General features: G+C 45.6%; 1 protein-coding gene across 7 annotated transcripts in view; it reads right to left on the reverse strand.

Moving 5' to 3' along the window:
• Positions 1-27,321, reverse strand: part of plch2a (phospholipase C, eta 2a) — a 135,007-nt gene that overhangs the window by 64,766 nt on the left and 42,920 nt on the right. Inside the window, exon 1 of one of the 7 annotated variants that reach the window (XM_034295902.1) lies at positions 14,555-14,570. The exons of 4 other annotated variants lie outside the window; for them this stretch is intronic. Coding sequence is in view for 2 of the 3 variants with exons in the window: in XM_020051960.2 (XP_019907519.2) it covers positions 3,604-3,646 (43 nt within the window). In the remaining variant the exon portion in view is untranslated. Of the gene's footprint in view, positions 1-335; positions 379-3,603; positions 3,953-14,554; positions 14,571-27,321 lie in introns of those variants that run through there. 2 more of the 7 variants (XM_020051960.2, XM_020051962.2) reach the window with 2 other exon arrangements.

The raw sequence follows: 27,321 nt of genomic DNA on the forward strand, positions 1-27,321 counted from the left end.
CGATTGTAACACTACAAGGAGTTGCAAGGTGGATTCTTAATCATTTGGACAATCTTTGACAGAGAGTTCTGGAGTTCTAAGTTAAAGATACATTCTAAAATCAAGAAAAAAATAGACTCTTTAAAGCAACAGTCTAGGAACACAACATAAATGTTCAGTTGGGTTGATCTGAAAAGTAATTGGGTTCAAGGAGCATTGTCCTGCCTCCGTGCAGGCAATTCCCCTCATTTCACTGGAATGAATTGATAAAAAAAAAAAAAAAACATTATTTGGGGCTATTCTGTCAGAGTAGTCTGTTGGACAGCTGAAATGAAACAACTAATTACATTTCCTACCTGAGAGAGAGGTGTCCTCCATCTTGAATTGGATGCTGACAAGTACACTTCAGACACGATTAGACCCTGTGTTTCTTCTGCGGGGCCATGTCAGGAGACGGATTGACTTTCAGGCAGAGGGACAGACTGCCTGTCTAAATGTCCGTCTTTATTTCACCCGCACCTAACACGCAGAAACCCTTTGTCACACCCTCTATGTCCCCTGTTTGCTTCTCTCTCCTTGGGTTCTTGGCAAAGGAAGCTTTGACAAAAGATTGTTGCTGTCATTCCTCACAACATCCTTGTTTCAGTTCCGGGTGCTTTTGGCATCCAACTAAAGTGTTTTGTGAAGCTGCCGAGATGCCCGGTTCTGCGCTGTGGCATTCTTCTCACATAGCTTCTAATGAAACACTGGGGTGTGGGCTGCGAGAGCTATTTCACTGAGGAATACTGCTGGCTAAGGCTGCTTAATGATGCACAGCAGAAGGGTTAGTGTTATAGCTTATCCCTCTAAGTTTCCTTGGTTTGCATTTTTCTGTTATTTTTTTTCTCCTTTCCCAATTTCGTGAAGTCCAACCATTGGCTCATCGCAGCAACTCCAGGAAGCCTCAGATGGGTTGAAGGTCAAGATCTGGTCCTCAGAAACACATATCTCCAAGGCATTCTGGTTAATTTCACACTGCTCGCCCAACGAGGAAACACATTCACCAGCCAACTACCAAAAGTAAAGCATGCTTGCCCCTGACCTACCACCAGAGTTCGCTGCAATGCCCAAGGCAAGGCAGCCTTATCCAATTCTATTCCCACCAACCCCAGATGGCACCATATTTGGAGCAGGATTTGAACTCGGTTAATTTTGTTTAGAAAACATTAGTCAGTTCCATTATCTAGAAGCTCTGTATGACTCTGTGCCTGTCCATATTTCTCATTTCATACCCGACTATGCCACATTCAGAGTAATTCAATCATTTGGAGCTTATGTAAGGATCTCTTTATGCGATGATCCAGGACAAACGCGTAACCTCAAAAGTCTGCTGCGAAGAGAGGACTGGAGTGAGAGAGAAAAAAGATAGTTAGAGAGAGAAAGACAGAAAGACAGAGAGAGAAAGAGTGTTAAGGTAGCCTTCTGTTTACGGTGCTCAAGAGACTAATGTCAATAAGACAGACATTCAGACCACCAGATGGTTGTTCAGTTAATTAACTAGCAATGTATATAGACATCATCTGCCATGAATGACAGAAACACTAGTTTATTTCACCGTCTTCTGACTCTAGCTACATCTTATATAAACAAGAGGGTATCAAACCTAGAGTTGCCTAGAGAAACACTCAGGTGTTTTGTGACTAATTCAAACCAATAGGCTTTTCACTGTTCAAAATAGTAGGTATCATAACTGTTCAACATCCCATCTACTGCATATACGAGTTAAATCAAACGGGTTGGAAATAAATACACTGTGGGGAATCACTCTGAATGACAGCAGCGGAAGTTGGTAAAACTGCATGGTGTTCCTGTTGGCAGCGCCAACAGCAAGCAACATGGATGGTTTGAAGCACCCTTGGGTTTTGCCTTTCCCTGCTTGACAGATGAAGCTAGAGTCACCACATGAGAGAAACAAGGAGGCTTGTAACAGTGCAACAGCCTTTCATATGCCCTAGACGAATGGAGGTCAACAAGTGGTGTCATAGGAAGGAGTCATACAATGCTTTGACAGCGCTCTACTCTGTTAGCATTTAACGCACCCTGTCGTCTTCAGCATCCTCTCCTAGCAGGGCCAGGAGACTGTTAGCATCAGCGCTCTACTCTGTTAGCATTTAACGCACCCTGTCGTCTTCAGCATCCTCTCCTAGCAGGGCCAGGAGACTGTTAGCATCAGCGCTCTACTCTGTTAGCATTTAACGCACCCTGTCGTCTTCAGCATCCTCTCCTAGCAGGGCCAGGAGACTGTTAGCATCAGCGCTCTACTCTGTTAGCATTTAACGCACCCTGTCGTCTGCGGCCTCCTCTCCTGGTGGAGCATGGAGAGCGTTAGCATCAGTGCCCTTCTCTGTTAGCGCTTAGCGCCCCCGGTCATCTTGGGCCTCCTCTCCTAGAGGAGCCTGGAGAGCCTTAGAATCAGCGCTCTACTGTGTTAGCGTCTAGCACCCCCCTGACGTCTTCAGACTCCTCTCTAAACGGAGGCTTGAGAGCACTAGCATCAGTGGCCTACTGTGTTAGTGCTTAGCGCCCCCTGTCTTCTCCAGCCTCCTCACCTAGCGGAGCCGCGAGGGCGTTAGCATTAGCACCCCACTGTGTTAGTGCTAAGCGCACCCTGTCTTCTCCAGCCTCCTCACCTAGCGGAGCCTGGAGAGTGTTAGCATCAGTGCTCTACTGTGTTAGCGCCTGGCATCTACCCTGGCATCTAGCACCTCTGTGCCGGGCTGAGCTGCCGCTAATTACCTATGCTATGGTTACCGGTGCCAGGGGGCTGGTGTGTGGGGGAGGGTTGGGGGGAAGGGCAGAGCCCTGTCAGGGGACAGAGAATTCAGAAAATAGATGACTTCATTCTTTCTGTTTAGTTTTTTCTCCTTTCATTCTTTTTTTCCTCCTGCTGTTGAGTGTCTGTTCGTTTCAGCACCGGCAAAACGGGACAATGGCACACTGGCGTGGCACCTTTAGCAGGATCACAGCATCTTGACAAGCAGAGCGGCAGGATCTTCAAAAGCTCACACGATCAATTATGAATGACTGAGGCCCTGCGACATGGCAACAAAAGCATAGACATTTCAAAGAGCCATTGATCTGCGTCAGGACATGACCACCCTCTCTCTAATTTCCTGTCATAACACTCTTTCTGCGTACCGAAGTCCACCAGAGAACACAGCAAAGATTAGGGGCCAAGATAATTTATTTTAGCATGAAGCCCTCTACAAGAGATGTGCGATTGTTTCTCAGAAGCAGAGAGCACGTAGACTGATATTTTTGTATACTATATTTTTAAAGCTATTAGTGCTTCAGAAAAAAAAATATTGTGGTAAAAAAAAAAAAAAGCTGGTGAGCTTAAAAGCATGTCAGCAAATAATACCAACAGTAAAGGAGATTAAAAAGAGAAAACCAATGGATTCCTTTTGAATTGAAGTGCGAGAAGAGAGAAAGAGAGAAGGAGTAGTAGAGAAAATTCAAAAAACGATTCAACTCCTCTACGCCTTGTCAGCCCACATCTCAGCTTCAACCACGAGGAAGTTCTCACTGTGCGCTGGCCTACTTTTTCCGGTGCGGACAAAATTAAATGTGAAAGGTCTCTCTTACCTTCCTCCGGGCTGAGACATCGGATGTGGCCAGAATTCTCCATGTGGTATTATTCCCCTGAAGAACGGGCTCCATGTGCTGCTAAACCTGCGACGGAGGGGCTGGGTTCTGCCAGACTGGCATCAGGGGGGCTACTGTTCTCAGCCAGGATGACAAGGGAAAAGCCGAGTCCCACGAGTGTCATCGCGGAGGTGTGAAAGCTGAGGTAGCTTCTATCCCTTTCACTCTGTTTCTATCTACTATAGTTTCCCCTTCTTGTTCTCACAAGCCACCTCTTTACCCCATCTCTCTGTCTCTCTTTCTCCTTTATCTCTCTCTCTCTCTCTTGTTCCTTCTCCCTGTCTCTCAGAAGACTTGTGCAGGCAATCAAGCAGGCAGGCAGGCAGGCAGCAACTGAGACATTATGTGTGTGTGTGTGTGTGTGTGTGTGTGTGTGTGTGTGTATGTGTGAGCTATGTGATATTTCTGTGCTGTACTGGCCAGGGGAGCGAGGAACGCCTGCAGAGCTCAGTGAGCGCGTTCAGTGCCGTCTGCCTCTCACCGCCGCTCCCGCGTGTCAGAGAGCCCTCGCCCTCACACATCACCTGGGAGGAGAGGAGCTGGAGGACCATAGGGAGCAGTGTAAGGAGGAGGAGAGGGGAGGAGGAGTGAGGGAGGGGGGGAGCGAGGCGGGGCAGTGAACAGAAGAGCGAAAACGAGAGAAAAATCTGAAAAAAGGGGGAGGAGCAAGATAGGCAAGAACAAAACGTGGGAGGGAGAGAGGAGGAGTGGGTGAGGGAGAGAGGAGGAGCGGGTGAGGGAGAGAAACAGACAGCGAAAGGAAATGACAGAATGGATGGAGGAGTCTGGGATTGGCAGGAGCGGAGTTCTGGCACATAGGTATCATTCAGGAAAACGCTGATGGGGGTGGGGGGGTGGGGGGGGTAGCAGTAGAGGACAAGGGGTGGCGGGGTCTTTCTTCCTCCTTTGAGTGTCTGCATGATGACAAGGGCAGTCACCAATGCACTACTATCCCTGGCCCGGGTGAAAGGTCAATCCGAGCGTAGGTCGTATCAATTGACACAACGCTCCCAGAAGAACGCTCAAAGTAGGTAAATCCAGATAATACTAAAGGAAACTGCCTGAAATACATGGAAATCTGTGTTGTGATGTCATTTGCTTTTATGAATTGTGCATACTATATTGCTTGCTTGTTCATCTAAGCTTTTCTGTAAAGTTTATTTTTGTATTTTTTTATCTCACTTCAAGCCAATAGCTTTTCGTGGACAGACCAAAGACCTGGGTCAATTCCAGCCGAAAGCCGCAAAAAGCGTTTTGGGTACATCTGAGAAATGACTGGCACTTGTCAAAATTAGATTGCCGGAATGGAATTCACACTGCATGAGCCAAGCTCATGGACAGGGAGGAAAAAAAACAGGAAACAGGATGTAACAGGTGTAACTTTTACCCAGCATACCTTTCAGCTATTATGTCAACAAAGATACAGTCTGACTTGCCTCGATACATCCACGTCAAATCATGACTGCAGGTGACAAAACAGTTTGAATATTATTTATATTCCAGAATTTACCCTAGCATCACCTGGACTTTCAAACACAAGCCGTTAAGCCGTGGCCAGTGGCTGCCATTTTTTCGGTCACAGCAAAGCAGCAAGTTGCCACATCCGTCCCACTGCTTTAGTGAGCACAGCCGTGGAACAGTTACCGTGGCAGCCTTTGGCCGGGCAAGTGGACACAGAGACAGACAGGAGGCGCGCTGGCTTGGTTGAGTGAGCTGAGAGCCCCAAACGGTCCATGAGGAGCAGCCTAATGGCCTCTCAGAATGAGGCACGGGGAGGAACTGATGTAGAAACCGAGGGCTCGGAACAGCGCGGTGGGGGAGGTGTTCAAACAGCTAATGGGGATTCTAAAAAACACTAAATACTTTGGAGCCCGAGGGTGGTTCCTAGAAGGCTTTTCTAGAGGGGTTGGCTGATGGGGTGGTGTCCTACTTTGGAAGATATATTTTTAGAAATTTTTTTACACTTCATTAGATGAGGAAGTGGGGAAAGCTCGATGATTTTTGCTGATGGAGCAGTTGGCGGGATTTGAACCCATGTTGAAGCGGAACATGTGCACCGGAGCACACAACTTTCTGAAATTCTGAGTTTAGCTCAGAGATGGCCAGGGTGGGGGTGGGGGCTTCAATAAACATTAGCCTCACAGTTAGATCATTCCTAAAACCAATACATCTATACTGTATGATTGTGTATGGAGGACTTCACCTGAATCCATCTGAACTCTTTAATGGAAATATCAATAGAAAAACAACCTTGAGAAAAAAGGGAGCTGAATTGGTGTGTTCAGCGAGAAATGAAGAAATGCCTAGTTGTGTTTTCTGTGCAGAAATGTTTTTTTAATGTGACCACACAGGTAACTGAGAGACGCCAGCTAAAGTGTTGGCTGTCGGTAAGGTAGTTTAAAGATGAAGCACTAGGAAACATACATGATTGGCCAAAATTGTATAGCACAGCCAATGATGGTTGGTGGAATGCCTCGGGAATTTGTCCCTCTGTCTACACTGATAGTACTCAAAGTCAAAATGGTGCCAACCAACTCTTATTAGACGCTTACAACCCCCATAGCTTGATGTTCATGTCTTTTGGACAAATGTCAAATAAAGCAGGGATGTCGTGAGAATACTGACTGACTGATATGCATATTGGAAGGAAAAAGGCTGCTTGGATGCTTTGAAATGTTCATGAAGCATAATGAAATATACAGATGTGTTTATGAGTAACGACCTCAAAACCAACCAACATTTTAGATATGGAAATACTTTATGTAAAACCCCAAATCATTATAAACTTAGCTCTTCAATTAGCATATTATTACTGAATGTTGCATTATGCATGTTCATTCCTACTTTCCCTGATCGCACGCACGCACGCAGACACACACACACACACAATTAAACATACCCATGCCCACTTCTTGGTCCCACTTCCTGGTCCCACTTCCTGGTCCCACTTCCTGGTCCCACTTCCTGGTCCCAGTTCCCCGTCCTTCCCTAAGTTGTAAACCAAATGGATCCGGTGCGGAGGCTGTTTTTGTGTCAGCGTCCCGACCCGATCCAAACGGGCCAGATGTCGCTCCCAGCTGTCACCTCATATTGTCCCGTCCCCAATGACATACCATCACAATCAGCTCAAACAGGCGGACCCACATCTCCTAATCACCTAATCAGTACTCATTCATGGCTTGGATCTGGCCGGGTGTAGAGAGGGCCAAGAGCGCTGGTCAGAAAAGGAGCATGGCTGTGACAGGTCACCTCCCCTTTAACCAAAATCAAACAACATAGAGGTGAAGATCTACACCGCCCAGTCCCTTTTTCTGATCTTCAACTACACAGGCTCTTCTTTATCTCTGTTCACCATGGCCACGGTTGCTGGACGCGGTCGATAATGGCTGAGCGCGGTTCCCAATGATGGGATGGGACCAAATACCTGTAGAGCCGATGGGAGACAGTAGATGGGAAATTGTGCCTCCGCGACACGCCCGCGACATCGCAGAGGCAGTGCCGGATCTGAGGTTCGCTGTGCGGACCGCTGTGGCTTAACATCTCACTGACGCTTTCCCCCTATTTCTGTGGAGTGAATAAATTGCCAACCTGACAAACAATGTTGCCTTTGGTGTGCAAGCAAAGGGCTTAGAACATGGCTGTTTGTGAAGCATAAGGCATCATATGTCATCCGTGCACAGGGAAAGCCAGTGTTTGGATCTGAGCTCATTGTAGAGGCTAATAACATTGGTCTGTGGAGAGGAAGATCCAGCTGAGGCCACTGGGTTGTGTGAGTGTGTTTGTGTGTGTGTGTGTGTGTGTCATCAGACCCCTGGCCCTGTGTCTCAGGTGCCCTGGGGCTATAGAATAAGAAAGAGGCCATTCCTTCAGTAACTTCCATACACTCTTTTTTCTCCACGCCGTGGGGAGGGCGGTTGGGTCGGGGGGAGAGGGTCACTATGACAAAGCATGGATGTCTAATCTGAACATGAAGATTGATTTCACCCGTTGGTGGACACAGGCACTGTTCCTCACGCGCTCACACACTGCAACACACACTGCAACACACACACACACACACACACACTGCAACACACACACACTCACACTGCAACACACACACACACTCACACTGCAACACACACACACACACACTGCAACACACACACACACACACTGCAACACACACACACTGCAACACACACACACTGCAACACACACACACACACACACTGCAACACACACTGCAACACACACTGCAACACACACACACTGCAACACACACACACACACACACACTGCAACACACACACACACACTGCAACACACACTGCAACACACTGCAACACACACTGCAACACACACTGCAACACACACACACACACACACACACTGCAACACACACACACACACACTGCAACACACACACACACACACTGCAACACACACACACACACACACACACACTGCAACACACACTGCAACACACACACACACCGCAACACACACACATTGCAACACAGACACACTGCAACACACACACACACACACACACTGCAACACACACACACACACAGACACACACACTGCAACACACAGACACACACACTGGAAGACACAGACACACACACACTGGAAAACACACACACACACACACTGCAACACACACTGCAACACACACACACACACCGCAACACACACACATTGCAACACAGACACACTGCAACACACACACACACACACTGCAACACACACACACACAGACACACACACTGCAACACACAGACACACACACTGGAAGACACAGACACACACACACTGGAAAACACACACACACACACACACTGGAAAACGCGCGCGCACACACACACACACACACACACACACACACACAGGGGAACACACAGAAATACACTGAAACAGAAAGTTCTATAGTTGCCATGGCGCCTAAGAAGCACTGAACTCCACATCTCCTCACTGACCACATCTCCTCACTGACCACATCTCCTCACTGACCACATCTCCTCACTGACCACATCTCCTCACTGACCACATCTCCTCACTGACCACATCTCCTCGACCGGTGGCGCGACAGAGAGAGACAGAGACAGTCTGAGGCTGAATAACACATCGTGTAATACCGGTGTCAGAGATGCACTCAAGCCAAAGCTTCAGAGACACCCTTTGGCGTCAACTAATGTGTTAACATACAGCGCTAAACTCGTAGCATAGCGGAGGTTTTGACCAGGGTATTCCCCCAGTGCACTGGACATTGGGAATACATGAGATGTGACTGCTTGCTTGTGTGAAAACTGTCATGGGTGAATGTCGAACTGGACGTTTTTCCGACTCAAGAGTTGCGGCCAGTCTTTCATTTCCTCATTATCACAGGTAACAGTGTTGTATATTAAATATCCCATCCCCTTACATGATACAATACATTAGTTTAGTTATTAAACATATTTGTGTGTCTATGAGGTCTTTGCAAAAGTAAGATGGGTGTGTGTTTAGGTAGTGAATTAAGAATAAGCAACCATTCAGAAGTTAGACAAATGTCACTGTATTAAGACATACCTGCTTCAGGTTCACTGAGACACTCCCTTAGCAGCCTAGTGGAGCCTCGTAATTAATTTTTGTTAAGAAAGCAATTAACTCGGAAATGAATTAACAAAAATAGTCGTAACAAAACAATACATTTGTATTAATATTTTTAATCAACTGCCCTGTTTCTGATAAGACTGAGATTGAATGCATACATGTGGTATTTTGGAGCTACAGATTTAAAGACTGACTGACAGGATGACTGGTTTTTATTTGAAAATTAATCTGATTGTGGCCAATGGTGTGCCAGTGGGGGGGTCCAGCTGAAATGCCCCAATATACATATACATATACATATACATATATATATATATATATATATATATATACACACATCTTTGCACAGTACTAGCTGTTTGTTATTATGCTGCCAGTTCCAGAAATTTTGATTGAGACCTTTATAGAGGTTTAGCCTGAAGCATGAATTCCTCTGCACTATTACAGCAGATATATTATGGACATTTTCTGCTATTACAGAGCACCTTTAAGGCGCATGCCACTAAATCAATGTGGCCAGATTATCATTATGGGTATTTCACAATAAAAGACATCAAAAAAAGTGTATATCCAGAACAAATGTATAGGATCAATGGCCCCAGTGGCATGCTGTCACAGAGGAATGTTGATTTGTGTTTTGTGAGAATTTGTTAGCCCCACCATCTTGATTGATCACTGGAATATAAATAATCTCAGCTGGATGTTTCCTACTGAATAGCTGCCGATAAAGTTATGTTTAATGCCCGACATGCCTGGACTTTGACAGGCCCAGGTTTTCATCCAAGGAAGGTGCATATAGAGGACACACAACCATCTGTTGTGCCGTCAAAAGTAGACGTGGGTGATTTGAAATATTTCCACACGAAAATGAACAAGATCAACAACCACACTCAGGGCATAAGGTGGCCAAGCTACAGTTAGGAGCAGTAAAGAACGGGTTTGCTAAATAAAGCGTTGCTTGTGTACTGTTTGGACGTTATGATATAAACAGAGTTATATTGTTCAGTCCAAATTAGGGAGCATCAAGCAAAAGCCTAGTGAGTCGCTACAAAGCTCTGTGGGTACGTGTGTTATTTCACGAACGCCTTTGTATTTTTATCCATCCCAAACCTAGTATGCTCCGGCATTTCTCAAAATAGCATTGTTCTGAAGATTACTCACCAGCCACGGATAACTCAGTGAGTTCTACCTGACATGACACTTGAATGCAATTTGCATCCGTGTTCAGTGGAGGCAGACAGCAGGAGATGAGGACGCTCAGTCCAATTATCAGTCTCTCTGTATGCCGAACGCCGAATGATCTCTTAAACAGTGCCATCTAGTGTGCTTAACGCACCTCCCGGAAATCCTGGACAGAGAGGGTCGTTTACATCTCCTTTTATCATTTTGTAACTAAATTGTGAGCAGTAGCTTGCGGTTGTGTGGAAACCGTGTTACCTGGTTCGCAGGCTGTGGAGTTGCTACAGGACGGTCAGACCTGTGTCCTGGGCAGCGGTAACATCTCGGTCCACATGGAAACATGTCCGCGGGGGGCTCCGCTCCGCGCCTCGCTCTCCCGTTGCAATGCGGAATTGGCCAGGACATTCTCGTCTTTGCCGTCCTAAGGCAAGGTTCCTGGTCCTACCTTAGTAATATGGATGTACAGTAACGGAGTCTGTTGCACTCGTCGCCCATGACTGCCCATGTTCCTGCACATCGTTAGAGATAACTGCCTTTTCGGGGGCCGAGAAGAAACATTTCAGGCGCTGCGTAACGGCACCCATACGGCCGAACACCTCCGATAGCTACGCAACCTCTTCCCCGATTATTCTTTCAAGATGCCCCCTTACCTGAAGTCTCTCCACAAATTTGTTCTTTTTTTTTGGGATGAGGTAAGATATTAAAAATTCCTCCAAACTCTCCCCCTGGCCCTTCTTTGCCCTGGCCCTCCTCCCCTTGGCCCCCCTCCCACTGGCCGTCCTCTCCCTCTCTACGCTGTTGATAGGCTGTGATTAACTACAGTCTTAAGGCTACGCTAACAAACTGGTATGGACAAATTCCCGGGCTGGCCAGCTTGGTGGCTAAGGTGACTGCGTACTCTTTGATACTGTTTAGGTGATCCTACATAAGCTATTTCCCGAAATGTTGGTTCACTTGGGGACTCAGCGTTCTACTGTAGATCCAAAAGATGCTGAAAGCCACGTTCTAAGCCTTGCAGTGCTAATGTAAAAGGCTTAGCCAGAGTATGAAAAATGTATGAAATGACTACTATAAGTCACTCTGGATAAGAGCATTGGCTTAATGACTTAAACGCTCAATGTTAGTGTGTAGTCCCAATGTACGTGACCCCGGGAAACGGGCCGGGTCCCTTTCTAACTTCCCCTGACTCCTAGTCTGTCTCAGTGAGTGAAAAGGCAGAAAAATGTATTTTTTAAAAAGGGCTTAGCCGGCGTAAAAGCTAATCGGATAGAAATCTTGCAAGCCGATTGGGTACAGTCAAGTTATTACACTGACCAAAGTAGTCACGAGGGCAGATGTTTTGGTTTGCATAAAATGTATATACGTTTGAAGGTATTTGTCTTAAAGTTTACACTGGCTGGTTGGCTGGTTATATCCCTTCAGGGTGTGCCAGCATGACTTCAGCAATTTTCTGAAATATGATAAGACAAGATAAGATTGTTCACCACACCAAATCACCTCCAACCCAAACATCCAAACCTAACCTCCAGCCCTAACCCTAACCAAAATGGCTAGGTTGAACATACTGATACTGTCCATCAATGTATATTATATACTCATGTGCTATACTGATTATATACATCCATGTATATTATTTACTGATGTACTATGCTTTCTAATATTGCCCTCCAGGCTCTTGACTCTGACGGCTACAGCCCTGGCTCTGTGTTTACCCGTGGTCCAGAAGCATCTGGTCGCAGCGGTGGTTGCACGTTTCTTCAACTTGGAGATTTTCTCTCCTCCCTCTTGCACATTTGCTCTTTTGAATTCCATGCTGTCAATGTGACCTTTCCATTCAAGCTGGACGTTGTTGTCATCTATCGCCCGCCCCAGGCTCTTGGTGACTTCCTCAGTGAGCTTGACATGCTGATCACCACTCATAATACTGGATGACTTCAACCCTCCAAATATCTGCCTGTGATTCGTTTCTTTCCAATAATTTTTTTCTCCCACTCCTTTTCCTCTTTTGACCTCATCCTTTCCTGGTCAAATCCTCCACAAAAAGCAGAGCAATGCACTCAATCTAATCTTGACTAGACGCTGTTCGTCGGTTTCTCCCCACTACACCACTCCAGGTGTCCGACCACTTCTTTGTCTCGTTCTCTCTTTCTCTGTTCTCCTCCTCGACACAGTCTCCAGCGCCCTATGCCAGCACAACACTCGTTCACCCTCCCCAACTGCTCTCTCCTCCTCTCATCTTTCCCGTCTCCTTAGTCCTCCTCCTTTCTGTCTCCAGAGTCCACCTCTTCCACCCTAACTCTCCACACTTTCCAAGTGCCGCGACTCTCATAGGAGGAAAACAAAACTCCAGAATGATGTAGTATCCTTTAAATGCCACTTTCTCTTCCTCCCTGTCGGCTGATAAAGCCACCTTCTATCGCTCAAAATACCAGGCTTCTTCCTCTCATCCCAGGAAACCAAACCTGCCAACTTCCCTCCGGTCTTCCCTCACTGGTCACATTGTTAAACTTGGCCACACATTAACCGCTTTCTCGCCGCTCTTACCAGACCACATCCCGCCGCTGGTGACGGCAGACAGCCCAACATCATACCCTGTTGACCCAATCCCGTCCTCCCTTCTCCAGACCATCTCAGGAGACCTTCTCTCATTACTCGCCTCCCTCATCAACTCGCTGAGCGCCTCGGGCGGATGTCATGAAGGCCAGAGTAGTTCGCCTCGTTAAAAAAACATTGGGAAAAAACAAACACCTTTTCCTAGATTACTTAAAGTAGTTCCATTGCCACAACCTCTGTCTGTTGTCTTTTGGTAACTTCATAGGGTTTTTTGTTCATTGTTCGAATGGTCTTTCCAGCACTAACATTTGGCGTTAACAAACCCATCGATGAGATGCACTACCTACTGAACTGTGCGCTTGTTTCACATGGCTCTTAGCAAATGTCTGTAAGTCGCTCTGGATAAGAGCATCTGCTAAATGACTAAAATGTAAAATGTTCCTGTACATCCATGCATTATGTACTCATGGATGTAACTGTCCAAAATAAGTAATACTCACTGAATGCCATATTGGACTATGCAACAACCTCATGGCAAGACTATGAGAACGTCTTGTAATTCTACTAGATTTACTTAAGGGTGTAGAAAAAAACATTAAACAGTGCAATATCTCATTATTTAATATTATCTTTAATGCTCACCATTCATTACTACATAATCCTATGTCAACTTTGTTGTATATTCCATCACTATATGTGGTCTATCTTAGGCAGCATGGGCAGACCTGAACCAGATGCATTTCTATGAGTCTTGGTGAGTCCATGTGCTTGGTGAGTCTGTGTGCTTGGTGAGTCTGTGTGTTTGGTGAGTCCATGTGCTTGGTGAGTCCATGTACTTGGTGAGTCCATGTGCTTGGTGAGTCCATGTGCTTGGTGAGTCCATGGGCTTGGTGAGTCCATGTACTTGGTGAGTCCATAAACTTGATGAATGAAGGTGTGCTGATTCAGATGTAAATGCCCTATCTTTCTGTTTCTGGATTTCTAAATCATTCTCATAATCTCTTCTTTGACTCCATCGTTCTCCATCCTCAATCTGTTTCCCTCACTCCTAAGAATAGAGCAATGGCCCGGCCAATCCCATCCTGCCAATCCCATCCTGCTAACCCCATCCAGCTAACCCCATCCTGCTAAGTCAATCCAGCTAACCCCATCCTGCCAACCCCATCCAGCTAACCCCATCCAGCTAACCCCATCCTGCTAAGTCAATCCTGCTAACCCCATCCTGCTAACCCCATCCTGCTAAGCCCATCCAGCTAACCCCCAACCATTGTTTACCACCCAGAATGGATTACCCATCCACCCTCATACCGTTCCTCAAGAGAAATGAGAACACGTTGTTTAACATCCATGAGTTAATCCAATATGAGGTTCTACCGCGCGGAAGAGCTTCTGCCGTCTGTATAACGAACCCCACCCCCATCGCACCCCACGCACACACACAAACACAGAAACGAGAAACACACACACACACACACACACACACACACGGGACAACAGTCAACAACATTGCAGCACTTCGCTAGCTCTGAGCCAAATTACACGAATGTGTGGCATGATACGCGTTACGTAACGCCACACACACCCCGGCTTCTCGAGCGGCCGGCTGCTTGCGGGCCAGAAATTCGATCATCCGTGTGATTTAACCCGAACGTAATTCTGGAGGAAATAATGAATCTGTTCTCTTCAGGGAGGTGCTTATGCAACGTTCAGACATGGATATAGGCGCGGTAGTTCGGCGGTCGCCACGGAGATTGTCCCGGCTGCCGGAAAGGACAACGGAAGGAGCAAGGATGAACGAACGGACATGCATGCAGACTTTGCGGTTCCAAATGTTTGGGTCTGTATTTACAATGTACAAAAGGTGCAGGTGTTACAACACGGGGACTAGCGTCCACAGTTTACGGTAGACACTTTAATGGCTATCGCACCGAGAAAAGACCACTGAAATACACCTCAGTCCGACAGCCAGGCACACAAAACATTCTTTTGTGCTGGCTAGGCCTTAATCTCAGTTTGACAAGAGCCTAAAAATTACTTTCACAAGCCTCCAGGAGTTTCGTTGTGAAAGGAAATTACGTCTGGATTCGACACAGAATTCGTACTATTTCCAGCAGGACGTACATGCTGTGTTATAGGCTTGTAGACAAAATGAAAACGGTGGCATTTACCGGAGCGCGTTCAGTCCGAAATGATTTTAAACCAGAGTGCAAAAAGCAGATTTAAAATGTGCAAGAAACACCCAGAGCTCATGATCGATTCAACCCTCACAGACTGACGAAGAGGGTGGGGGGAGATGGCAGAGAGATCGTTGGAACGAAAAAGAGAAAAGGTCATCCCTTTTTTCCCTCACAGAATGTGAGAAATAGAAACGTCACCTAGGGAATCTGACAAGCCGGTCACCTCACTAGGGAGAACAGATAGACTGAAAAACTCAATGCTCCCCCTCTCAGGTTTTTCTCCTGACAATGGCTCACAGAGTTTTAAAGTAGAGCAGCTTGTAGAAGGCATGTGAATGGGTCAGGAGACAAAACAGGAACTGGAGTTAGTCAGAATGAGCAAGAGGACCAAAGGGGAGCGACAACCATCTTCTAGAAGACAAAGCGAATTCAGGCTTTTTACAAACCCAAAACAGCCATTTCCTCCAATCCATCGTGACATAACGTGAATTGTCAAGCGATCCGATTTGACATGGTGTCTCTGACTGGCACTGTGGCCTAATCTGTGTGTTCCACTGGCCATGGGGGACAGCAGGAAACAGCTTTACCAAAGCGTTGTAGAACTAGTCCTATAGGTCAGCATGTCTTTGAATGTACTGATTTTTAACATAATTTACTACTGCCAGAGGTTGCAGTCTGATTATTAACAAGCAAAAACAGATACTTTCTAAAGCTACCAAAACTACAAAGGAACTAGGGGGCTTGTTTTTACTACATTCCACCTTAAATTCACTTTTACACGAAGCACGACAATGTTCAATTTTCACCAGACATCTCTCCCACCTACAGCGACAGAGTGCCTCATAGCTCCTGTTTTTACAATTGACCAAATAATGCTCATTTTTGTAATCGCACATTTTTGCAACACATGCACTTTTTGCCAGTGTGTCCATAGCATCTGGCTCGTTAGATGAGCACACAAGGCCAGCCAAGCAAACGCTACCTCGGGTCCAGGCGATCGATGGGAGGTGAACCGTTGTTTCAATTAAGATAACACAGCGGGTAGACAAGCACAGGGAAAGTTATCTGTTGAAATTCACCTCACTCGTCCAACGAGTGAGGTGGTTTGCCAACTCAGCATAAGCAGGTGACCGAAAGACAGCAATTAAATCCTTTTCTTCCCGTCCCTCAAGCAAACTCCCCGGCCTGCCCGCTCACCAGCTGAGGTCTGTCGGCACTACAGGAAACAAGTGGTGGAGAAAAAACTAAACTTAAAGGAGCCACGGAGAATCCAATATAATCTGAACATACTGATCCTCGGATCAAGCTCACAGAAGACATCAGAACAGAGAGCCAGTGGCAAGTCCCCTCAGACACGAGCCGATAATGACATGTCACAATGTCTCTGTTATTTATCTGGACTGGTACTTGGACGAACTGCAGTGATGGAGTGGGGATAAGGTCAGGTGAGGTCAGTACGGGTTGAGGGCAACAACAAGGAGTTGAAAACAGATTGCAGATTTTTTTTTGTTGAGTCATATATAAGCAGACAGACAGTTCCCTAAAGGGACCATCTGATGAGAAGGGAAAGTACATCAATCAGTTCTGACTTAGAATGTCCACAACCAGAGCAGACATTTTAAATGAGCTTTGAGATGTAAATGAATTCGACAAACAGCATTACCATCACATAGGAATGTGTCCACTGACCTCCATTAAGCAATTTAGACCTACACTCTCTCATTATGGAATCAGCCCAAATGCTAGATGCCCTCTGACACAGAAATTAGCCAGGAAATGCTGTTTTTCCTCACGCCATAATGGCAGTCATTATCTATGTAGTCCGACTGTCTCTCCTTAGTTTTTTTTTATGCTGGAGTGGTGATGAAAGTGTCAAGTTGAAGGGGCTTTTGTAGATAGTGTGTAGAGAGGTCTAGTTAAGCAGAGTGTAAAAGTCACAGCGGGAGCTAGTGTCAAAACGGATGGCAGTGTGGGGAAATAAATCAACCACCCCATAGACACAGCAAAGGATTGGCGGGATGGGCATATTCGTAGATATCCCCTCCTTCCTCTCAGTACCTGGCCTTGGTCTTCAAGGTGCGCTATAACTGGAAGCCAAGGGAAGCAAATGCACATTTGTAATTACAGTTACCTATAAGGCATCAGCCCCACTACCCATCGGCCAACAGCCCTTCCTCCACAGTAAACTGGTCAGCCCGAGGGGATTGGGCTGAAACCCCAGAGCACTGTTGCCTAGCACCATAGAATCCACCCAGTTCTGTCAAGAGCGGTGTCAATGTGTGCTGGTGTACGATTGCTCATGCGCAGTCGTAGAGTGGACAGGAAAGGAACTGAAGATGGACAGGACAGTGTGTATGTTTGTGTGTGTGTGTGTTCGTATATGTTTCATCTGGTCTTAAAAATGACAGGGTACAAACCCAAAGAGTGATGATACACAAAGGACGCTTGGCTGGGCAACTGGCCCCTGTGGCACCATGGGAAATAAATCCTGGAGAGGAAGATGGACTTTTATCCTCCGGGCCCCTCAGCTCTATCAGTGCCAGATCCACACCACCCGGGCCGGGTCTCAAACACCACCCTGTCTGCCTATTTCACAGCACTACGGCGCTGCTGTTAAACCAGAGCTCTGCTCAAAATGGGTGCCATAGGAACTAGAAAGGGGGGGTGGGGGGGGGGGGGCATTTGGGACAATCACACAGACTCCCCCATTAGAGATGCAGAGATGAAATGAAAAGTCCCTGAAGTGGAAAGAGAGAGAGAGTACATTATGGGCCTGACCGTTAGACCGGCACCTACACCTTGGTCAGACAATTTTAGAATCTGAAATTGTCGTTTACACAAGTCTAACAATCTATTATTCCGAGAACATCCATCTATGTTCATATTCATCACTACGGCCTGACCTGGTGGATTCTAGCAGAGCAGAAGGAACGTTGTTGGAACACTGTAAGAAGGTATTACGAACATTGTACACATTTTCATCAAGAATCTAGAACGCACGGTGTTGAATGTCGAAAGAATATAGGATGAAAGTCGGGCGAAGGATGTAAGAATGTCAAACAAACACCGTTTAATGTTACAAGAACGTAAAATGAATGTGGTGCACGCTGAACGAACGTTTTACTAATGATGCATATGGGACTGACAGGTACAGCTATGCTTTTCCTGGTCCACGTCCTGCAGAAGTCACAGCGTCTCCACGAACCAACTGCAAAGGCTAACATTGTTCACCTCAGACCGCGTAGGCACATCCGGCATGGAAAACGATACAAAAAAATAACAGCAGCGGTTATAACTGGTCGTTCAAAGACAACGTGTCGTGTCGCAGTGCTCATTACTTGTGTCACTCATTAACTTTAGCAGACTTTCAGTCCGGGCGCTAAATCACGACTCTTGCGACATGCATCTTGCAAACATCTTGCGACATGCTTTATATACCAATGCGTCGTCTTGTGGTCGTCTGCGGCGAAATGTCGGTCAGTCGTTCACCACATAGTTCACTGCTCGCAGTGTCACGCATCATCACCAGGAGATTAGAGACTCACCAAAAGCACTGACGGATTCTTCACACACGGTAGATCACACATATCATGTCCTAGTCATAGTAAGACATCACCATCAACACCAGCTAAAAAACCAATTCCTCATCATTAACCTGCGTTTTCCTGAGGTACCGCCGATCCAGTGCAGACGTCACACTGGGACTAAGCTCCCGTACGGCCGGATTTCACTTTGACACGTGTTGGTCGGACAGATTACCGGGCGCCCTTTTAGGATGGTACCCTCCAAGCGCTGGTTATCGTACCCACTCCTGGTGACGGCTCAGAATGCCAGTCAACACAGTGCCAAGACCCGACGCCCACAGTCCTCCCCAGGGGCGCCGGCGCTGCCGAGCTGTCATTATGAGCCGTAATGACACTGTTGTGTGTGTGTGTGTGTGTGTGTGTGTAGGGATGCCTGGGAGATTATGGGATGGGAGGCCTTTAACATCACAGAATGTGGCCTTCAGATTGCAGGTGTGTGTAGTAAGAGAAGAGGCGAAGCAGCAGCGAGGTCCTGGTCAGCCTGGCGGGAGGAGAATGTGGACGGGGGGATGGTGGGGTGGGGGGGGGGTGCGGGGGGGGTTACCCCGGGTGTCAAATAGAGTCCTTTGTATTGTTAATTAGACCGTTTATTGTAAATTGCTTACAATGCCAAGGATCCGGGTTGGATTTCCATGGGGGACAAGCATGGCCAAAGTATGTGTCTGCTAGAGCGTCTGCTGAATAACTTCAATGTAAAAACTGTGGGTATGTGCATGTGACCGTACACGTTTTTAGGTCAGGGTTAGGGTTAGGTTTTTGGGATCAAGGTGAAGGTTAGGTTTTTGGGATCAGGGTTAAGGTTAGGTTTTTGGGATCAGGGTTATGGTTAGGTTTTTGGGCATTGGGTTAAGGAAAGATTTTTAAGTTCAGGTTTACGGTCAGGGAAGACTGGATGTTTTTGTGTCCCTACAGGGAGAGCTATGATATGATATATGATATGATATATGATATGATATATGATATGATATATGATATGATATGATATGATAGAATATATGGCATATGACATGACATGATATATGATATGACATGACCTGATATATGACATGATATGATACATGTTATGATATGATATATGACATGATATGATATATGTTATGATATGATATGACATGACATGATATATGATATGAGGGTAAAGGAGAGCTTGGCTGCTTGCTGACTACTATCGTTCTGTTAAGATTGATCACGCTCGTTTGAATGATGTTGCAGCGCTCATTAGAAACCTAATTTCCTCTCTTAGCTCCAGTCAACGGGAAAAGATTAGCAGCTAACTACACAATGGTTTCAACCGTGCCCAACAAATGGTTTGCAGTTGCGAGTGGAGTTGGAGAGCTTTGTGTGTGTGTGTGTGTGTGTGTGTGTGTGTGTGTGTGAGACAGAATTTCAAGAGAATCTATAATAGAGTGAGGTGTGGGTCCTGTTCAAGTATTTTATTATATAAAGTATTTATTATATAGCACATCCATATAATATAAAATCAATAATTTCATCATCTTTAAATGACTAACCATTATATACTTACACTCTTGCATCACAACTCATATACTGTAGCTTATCTACAAAATTCCACAGTAGTCCAACATTTTTCTTTGTCTGTTTTTCAAAGAGGTCTGAGCATGAAATCGACGGACTCAAACGTTATACACGGATGAATAAAAGTGCATTCGTGTTGAATGGCACGACCAAGGCCTCCCGACGCCCAGCGTTCCCTGAGAGCAGTGTTTCAGTGAATGGGCCACCTCGTTGCCGCCTCCGGTCATTCACAGGCGGACGGGGGCTCCTTACGCGAGGCCCATCGTGGGGGGGGGGGGGGGGGCAGGCGGCCAAAGGTCGCTCTGACGCACACTCACAGACAGACGCAGCGCATGAAGATGGATACGAAGATCAACGCAGGATTGTCCTAAACGTGACTAGACGTGGTGAACTTCGGGCCTCGGGGGGGGGGAAACGTGGGGGTCCTGTCGAAAACCGAGACTCAACAAATGCCTAATGGAGAACGCGGGGCTCGTCACCCGAACGTCTGAACTCCTTCACAGCCCAAGGATGAATAAATCACAGGTGATCTGCTATGGAAATGTCTGCCTTCATCCAGGGGTTTGATGCGACAGTTCGGGGAAAGCCATTACGTCTGCTGTGGTTTCCATGGTTACGCCAAGGCGAAGCAGGAAAACTCTTCTCCAACTCATCCAGTTCATTCATCAGGGCTCGGTGCCGACATTTGTTTTGCTCAAATATGTAGGAACACACAGACAAATGCATTATGTGCACTGTAAAAAAAAAATAGGTCACCACATAAAATATTAAAGTGGATATACAAGTCAAAGGCTTTCATTGCCTTGTAGTATGATGGGCGCCTATAGATTAGATAGAGAAACTTATCATATAAAGTCCTATATTAATTCAATGACTAGACAATGAAGATTCCACATCACTAATGTACGTCAAGACATCCCTCATCCCTTTTGAGATACGAAGGTGTAACTTATCACGTATGTTATACCTTTGTATAATAAAAGTATTACATATTTTGTCAACAGAAATACAGTTTTTTTTTTTAAGGTGAACAAGCTGATTTGAACAACTGTGGAAACATTTGACAAAGTGAGAGGTTAAACTTCAAAACATCTGTTTTCTCGATGCGAGATTCAAAGCTGCCAAAAAAAAACTGCCCTCAGATGTTACTTCTGAAAGCGTTCTCTGGGTGACTGATGCGCAAACAAAATGAGGGAGTGCGACGGGAGCAGCAAGACGTTTCAAATCACCACATCCAAGAGAGGAAAAGAATAAGTATTTTCTTCAACACATCTGTCTCTCCTGCTGTTATTTTATGTCCTTTGGCAGAAAAACTCTGCAAGTGAACTAAATGTTCATGTTTTCTACCAGAGCATAAACAGATGACTGATTTACATATAAGTGAAGTGTGTGAGCTAAAGGACATGATATTTGTGCTGTGACAGTGAGACGTTTGATTGAGCCTTCGAAGGTTATCTCGATGAAAAGTGATTAATGGGTTATGGACACAATGTGACAGAATATAGATTGGGATCAACAACTTTTTCCTCAACGATAAGCCAGCCCACACTTTGCCAAAATCTGCTCTTTCAAAACCAATCAGCACCAACACAATATAAATGTTGAAGCGATCCATCTTTACTTTGTGCTGCTGTTTGATTCAATTAAGTCCCTCCTACGATTCACTGAACACAGATAACTATTGTTTATTCCTGTCCTTTTTCTTCCTCCCACTTCTTGCATAATCTGACCAATCAGTGGCCTTCATTAATTGCTTATCTGCTGGAGTACAGAAAGGGCCAGGAGACACCAGGCCAGATGAAGACCAGAGTTACAGAGCTCTCCTCTGCATTGACACCCCATTACTCACACTGCAATTAGACCAACATGCGTGCCGGTCTGGGGTGTGGCAGAGAATCTTCCATGTCCCGGTCACATGTACAGCGTGTGGCTTTGAGTTCCAGTCACATGTACAGCATGTGGCTTTGAGTTCCAGTCACATGTACAGCGTGTGGCTTTGAGTTCCAGTCACATGTACAGCGTGTGGCTTTGAGTTCCAGTCACATGTACAGCGTGTGGCTTTGAGTTCCAGTCACATGTACAGCGTGTGGCTTTGAGTTCCAGTCACATGTACAGCGTGTGGCTTTGAGTTCCAGTCACATGTACAGCGTGTGGCTTTGAGTTCCAGTCACATGTACAGCGTGTGGCTTTGAGTTCCAGTCACATGTACAGCGTGTGGCTTTGAGTTCCAGTCACATGTACAGCGTGTGGCTTTAAGATCCAGTCACATGTACAGCGTGTGGCTTTGAGATCCAGTCACATGTACAGCGTGTGGCTTTGAGTTCCAGTCACATGTACAGCGTGTGGCTTTGATCCCCTTTTGGAACGGACGCCGGTTGTGGCCTTCCTAGATACGGTCAATCTCTTCCCCCAAGTTTTAAAATATCAAGTTAAAAAGTTAATACTGGAAAAAGTTGGCAAACTGTTTTACTACTCCGGCCCGTTCTCTACTTTTAATATCCCTGTCACAGCTGTAGAAACAGTGGGGGCTGTAATTATCTCAGAACACCTCGCTCCGATCCTGAGCAGAACAGCTGACTCCTGCTTGGCCAACGCGCACCGCATTACTCAGCGAAAAAAACAAACAACAAACAAACGAGACAATAAAGACACTAAGAAGGAAGCCGTCCGGCTGGAGATTAATCAATGTGAGTAATGAGCCAGGGGACAGTGATGGTAAAGACATGGAGAAGACGAGTCCCCAGAGCCTGCCACTGTTTTCATGTGTTCCAGTTAAAGCAGCGCCAAAGTGGTATTGTGGGAAGAGAACTCACTTGTCCAATCAGAGTTCAGGGACTTTGTGCTTTTAACATCCTGTTCACTAACTCCAGTGAAACTTTCATTTAGCATTATTCACAATGGACTCGTAGAGCCCCTTATTAAAAAAGCCATTGAAGTCCAATAATTGGATGCCCGAAAAGTAAAACAGTGACACCAGCAATTAAAAAGTTCTTCAAGTACTTGGGGAACAATGATGAAGACAAACATACAGAGAGAACTTACAAAGGTCTTAGGGTCAGCATTTTTTGGCATGCAGAGAGCAAAAGTTCAAATTAGTTTTTGTTTTCTCTGGGCAAAAGGGGCAGCAGTTGGCAGATAGAATGGTTGGACGCTGAAAGACGCTGATTGCTGTACACGAGAATGTTCTCAGTTAATTATATTATCATTATTACTGTTGTTGATTTGCCAGTCACAGAACTTTCGGATCATGTTTGTGTCGATGAGCATGTTGATGACGTCATCAGGGCCAGGATGACGTCAGCTTCTAGGACGCCTGGCCTTCACTGTTCGACTTTGACACAGACCTTTGAAGCCGTTTGACGAACCACTCTTGTTTAATTCATAAAACCAAGACCTCTGTATACGCCAGCATGACTTCAAGGGCCTACGCGATAGATGAAAAAAAAACCAGCTTTTGGTGCCTCCTTAGTGTATTTGTGACAAACAATTCTGTACATTCATAATCATACACTGTAATTAGAAAAGCATACTGTGCACATTTTCTTTGAACACTGAACTCACACACACACACACACACACACACACTGATGCTATAAACACTGCCAAGTCAAGTCTCCGGTCGGTAGCTCATACATACTGGCGATGATATAAAATAATGGATTCATAGTGTCAGCTTTGAATTCGTTACCACAGCAGCGTCGCCTGCAGAGGCTTCGGCACCGCACGGACGTGGCGTCGCGCCTTTTCAAAAAGCTGGGAAGACGGCGTACGCCGCCATCGTATGTTAAACAGGAGCTCTGAGGACGGTGTTCCAAATGCCAAGGCAATGTTTAATCGTGTCAGGGGATGGAGCGTACCACGCCAATGTCAGATGTTCGACATTCCTCAGATCGGATGCCAACCGTTGCCTGGGAGCCAACATCAATAATGAAGCGGTTCAACGGCAGCTTCCGCGGAGAGGTTGACTCCTCCTGAAGAGTGGCACCGTGGGTACGGTCCGCGGGGCAACGGCAGCTTCCGTGGAGAGGTTGACTCCTCCTGAAGAGTGGCACCGTGGGTACGGTCCGCGGGGCAACGGCAGCTTCCGTGGAGAGGTTGACTCCTCCTGAAGAGTGGCACCGTGGGTACGGTCCGCGGTTCAACGGCAGCTTCCGTGGAGAGGTTGACTCCTCCTGAAGAGTGGCACCGTGGGTACGGTCCGCAGGGCAACGGCTAAAGGCTGCGGCGCCCCCCCGCGGGATTCTTCACTGCGAGGAGATCGTCAGGAGGGAAACGCTTTGGAAGGATCCAACGTGAACCGAAGGAGCAGTTTCCGTGTTAAAGCTATGAATCTCAGGTTGAAATTGCCAATAAAGCGTGTTAAATATTGAATTACGTTTTTTTCCCTCGTAGCGCCATTAAAAGTGAAGCAGTCAGGCTTTACGAGTCAGTGGCACAGAATTACCTAGTGCTCTTTACACTAGGGCCCTGACTGATCATTGCTTTAAGTCGCGATGGCTGCTTCAATTCAGTGCGTCTCTCTGTACCCATCCCTCTGCATTTAAGTAATCACACGGAGAGCCTCTTTTTATGAATGGTAAGATCCAGAGCACTACGCTGATCCATAACATCGCATTTGTCAATGCCACCGATAAAGAGGAAAAGGCCACCGTGGCCAAAATCTAAATGAGGCAAACATTGTCCATATTGCCATTAATCAATCACTCTCCCATGCCGACACGGTCACTTGGTCAGTTTGGAGGGTGTGAGCGACGTAGCCGTTCCCCAGGTAACCGTTTCAGTTCTACCGTTTTGGCAGTTTCTTCGATGTGTCATTATTGAAGGTCAGAATAGTCATGATCAGTCCATGTATGTGACGTGACCAGGTCCTGGGAATGTGTGCCCACAAATAAATATATATGCCACTGTTTCTGAAGTAACCTACTTCATGCGTGTCTTTATTTGGCCCTTCATTTGACCTTTCCGATATTACCTCAGACAGGTTGACATGTTTTAGCCCATGTTTTATTTGTATGAATTAAACATTAATCTCAGGGCTGTTCAGGACTGTTTTGACTTTTAAAAGAGTCCTTAAAGATGCAGTCTGCAATGGTTGGCCACTGGTGGTAGCGACACCATCCCCAAAAAGGCTTCCCCAAAAAGGCTTCTCCAAAATGTGTACCATGGCATGTATTAGCAGATTTGAGTCCAATTTCATCAAATTTACTTGGTTTCAAACTTGGAATTTAATGTCTAGCTGAGATAGTGCTCATACTTAACTAACGTTCTTCACTGTAAACTTAGTGGGCAGGATTGTCCTTCATCAAAACAATGCTTTTGTTTCCTTTAAAACCTATTCTAAACACCAAAATATAGGACTGGAATTTAAGACAAGGAGCATGTATTATTTTAAAACTAGCTTGTGGTTGGAGCACATTTTTCTGTGCATTAATCAGTCTGTTCTGAATTTGATTAAATAATTCTTCTAGGATTTGACAATTAATGCACCTTATCTACTGTTTGGTTTCTGTATTCTATTACCTTGGTATTAAAGGCAGTAATTTCTTCAGGACTAGTAATGAGCTCAGGTGCAACACAATCTTGGGGGAGAACCCTGAGTTGCAGTGACTTCTCTTACAGAATGTTACCCTGTGATAAGCCTATTGATCACATTCAGAGTCATACACTAATGTACTGTTAGTCTACACATTTTTATTTTAAAGGCTTATTATAATAAAGATGATTCTAACCACCTGTCTGTACTGGACTCTAACTACCGGTTTGTGGTGGACCATCTCTTCCATGTTTACCATCTGTAAACTGAGGAAGTCAAACAGATTTGAGGTGACCTGTGATTTAACATTGGATCTACATTGCACCATCACCAGCGATGCAGTTAGCTAGTACCATTCGCGTTGGGCCGTTTAGTAATTGAACAGGGCTGCCTTGGCCCAACGCGCTCTCCTGGGGACATCTTGAGCTCCTGCGTGGTCGATCAGGTAGAAAGCCAGAGAGTTTTCAAATAAGTTGGGACAGAGGCAACAAAAGACTGGAAAAGTAGTGTAATGCTAAAACTAAACCAGGTGAAATCAGCGCGCAATGATTCAGGTGTAGCCTGCCTGGTTGATAAGAACATTTGAAGACATATCTCAACCTCGACTGTCCTGAATCTGAGAAGGATGGAGCACTGCCTTAATTACATATTGGAAATCCCAAAATTCGGTTTGAAAAAAGTTTCCAAGGAGGACTGAGGGTAATATGAGATAACAAGAAGGTTCAGTTCCTGCATTTGTTGGGTGACAGTGCAAAGACAAGCATGTCTGTGTATTTGCAAATGCATCCTTGGTTGATATCAAGAGCTTTCTTTAATAATTTTAATTAAAAACCTCTAATTGTTGAATCAAGTGTGGTTTTTGTATGCACTCATACAGCCAGCGCCATGGGATTGGAACCTCAAGGACGTCTTGCACACTCTTCGGTTTTCTCTTTGGCGCAGTCATTAACATTTTTCTCTTCAAATGGAATCAGTATATGCGTATGTTTTTCTATTCGTGCTACTTGTTTTCAGCCAATTATGATTCTTAATATAGGACAGACTGACAAGCTCCCTGCATTTCCCTATTCTGCTTGCCTTCTCAGTCTCTGTGCTTATTGCCATAATCAGTTGGTTGTAAATTTGTAATGAGCAAACCTTCCCAGATATTTTCATTAGCATCCAGTTTTACACAGTTCCACCATTCTCATCCAGAACATCGTTAATAATGAAGATAATGCAATAAAAAAGCACATGAAGAAATGTTTCTCATTAGTATATATATCTCAATTAAACCATAATATTTAATACAATACTTGTTTGTCTTTCCTGGAGGATGAAAATACAATTGTAATCAGGTCTGTATGGCAGGTTTTGAAATGGGTGACACTTTGAATGATGTCTTGATTCCAGTTAACCAAAATAAGTTTATTAGCCTTTCCTAATTTTCTAGTGGAGAATCTGGTTTTGGCGAAGCTACTGTATGACTATGGATATCTAGATGGTTGAAAAAAATGTCCTACATGTGCGGAATACCAAG

The sequence above is a fragment of the Esox lucius genome, chromosome 12, assembly GCF_011004845.1.
Source record: "Esox lucius isolate fEsoLuc1 chromosome 12, fEsoLuc1.pri, whole genome shotgun sequence".
NCBI classification, from domain to species: domain Eukaryota; kingdom Metazoa; phylum Chordata; class Actinopteri; order Esociformes; family Esocidae; genus Esox; species Esox lucius.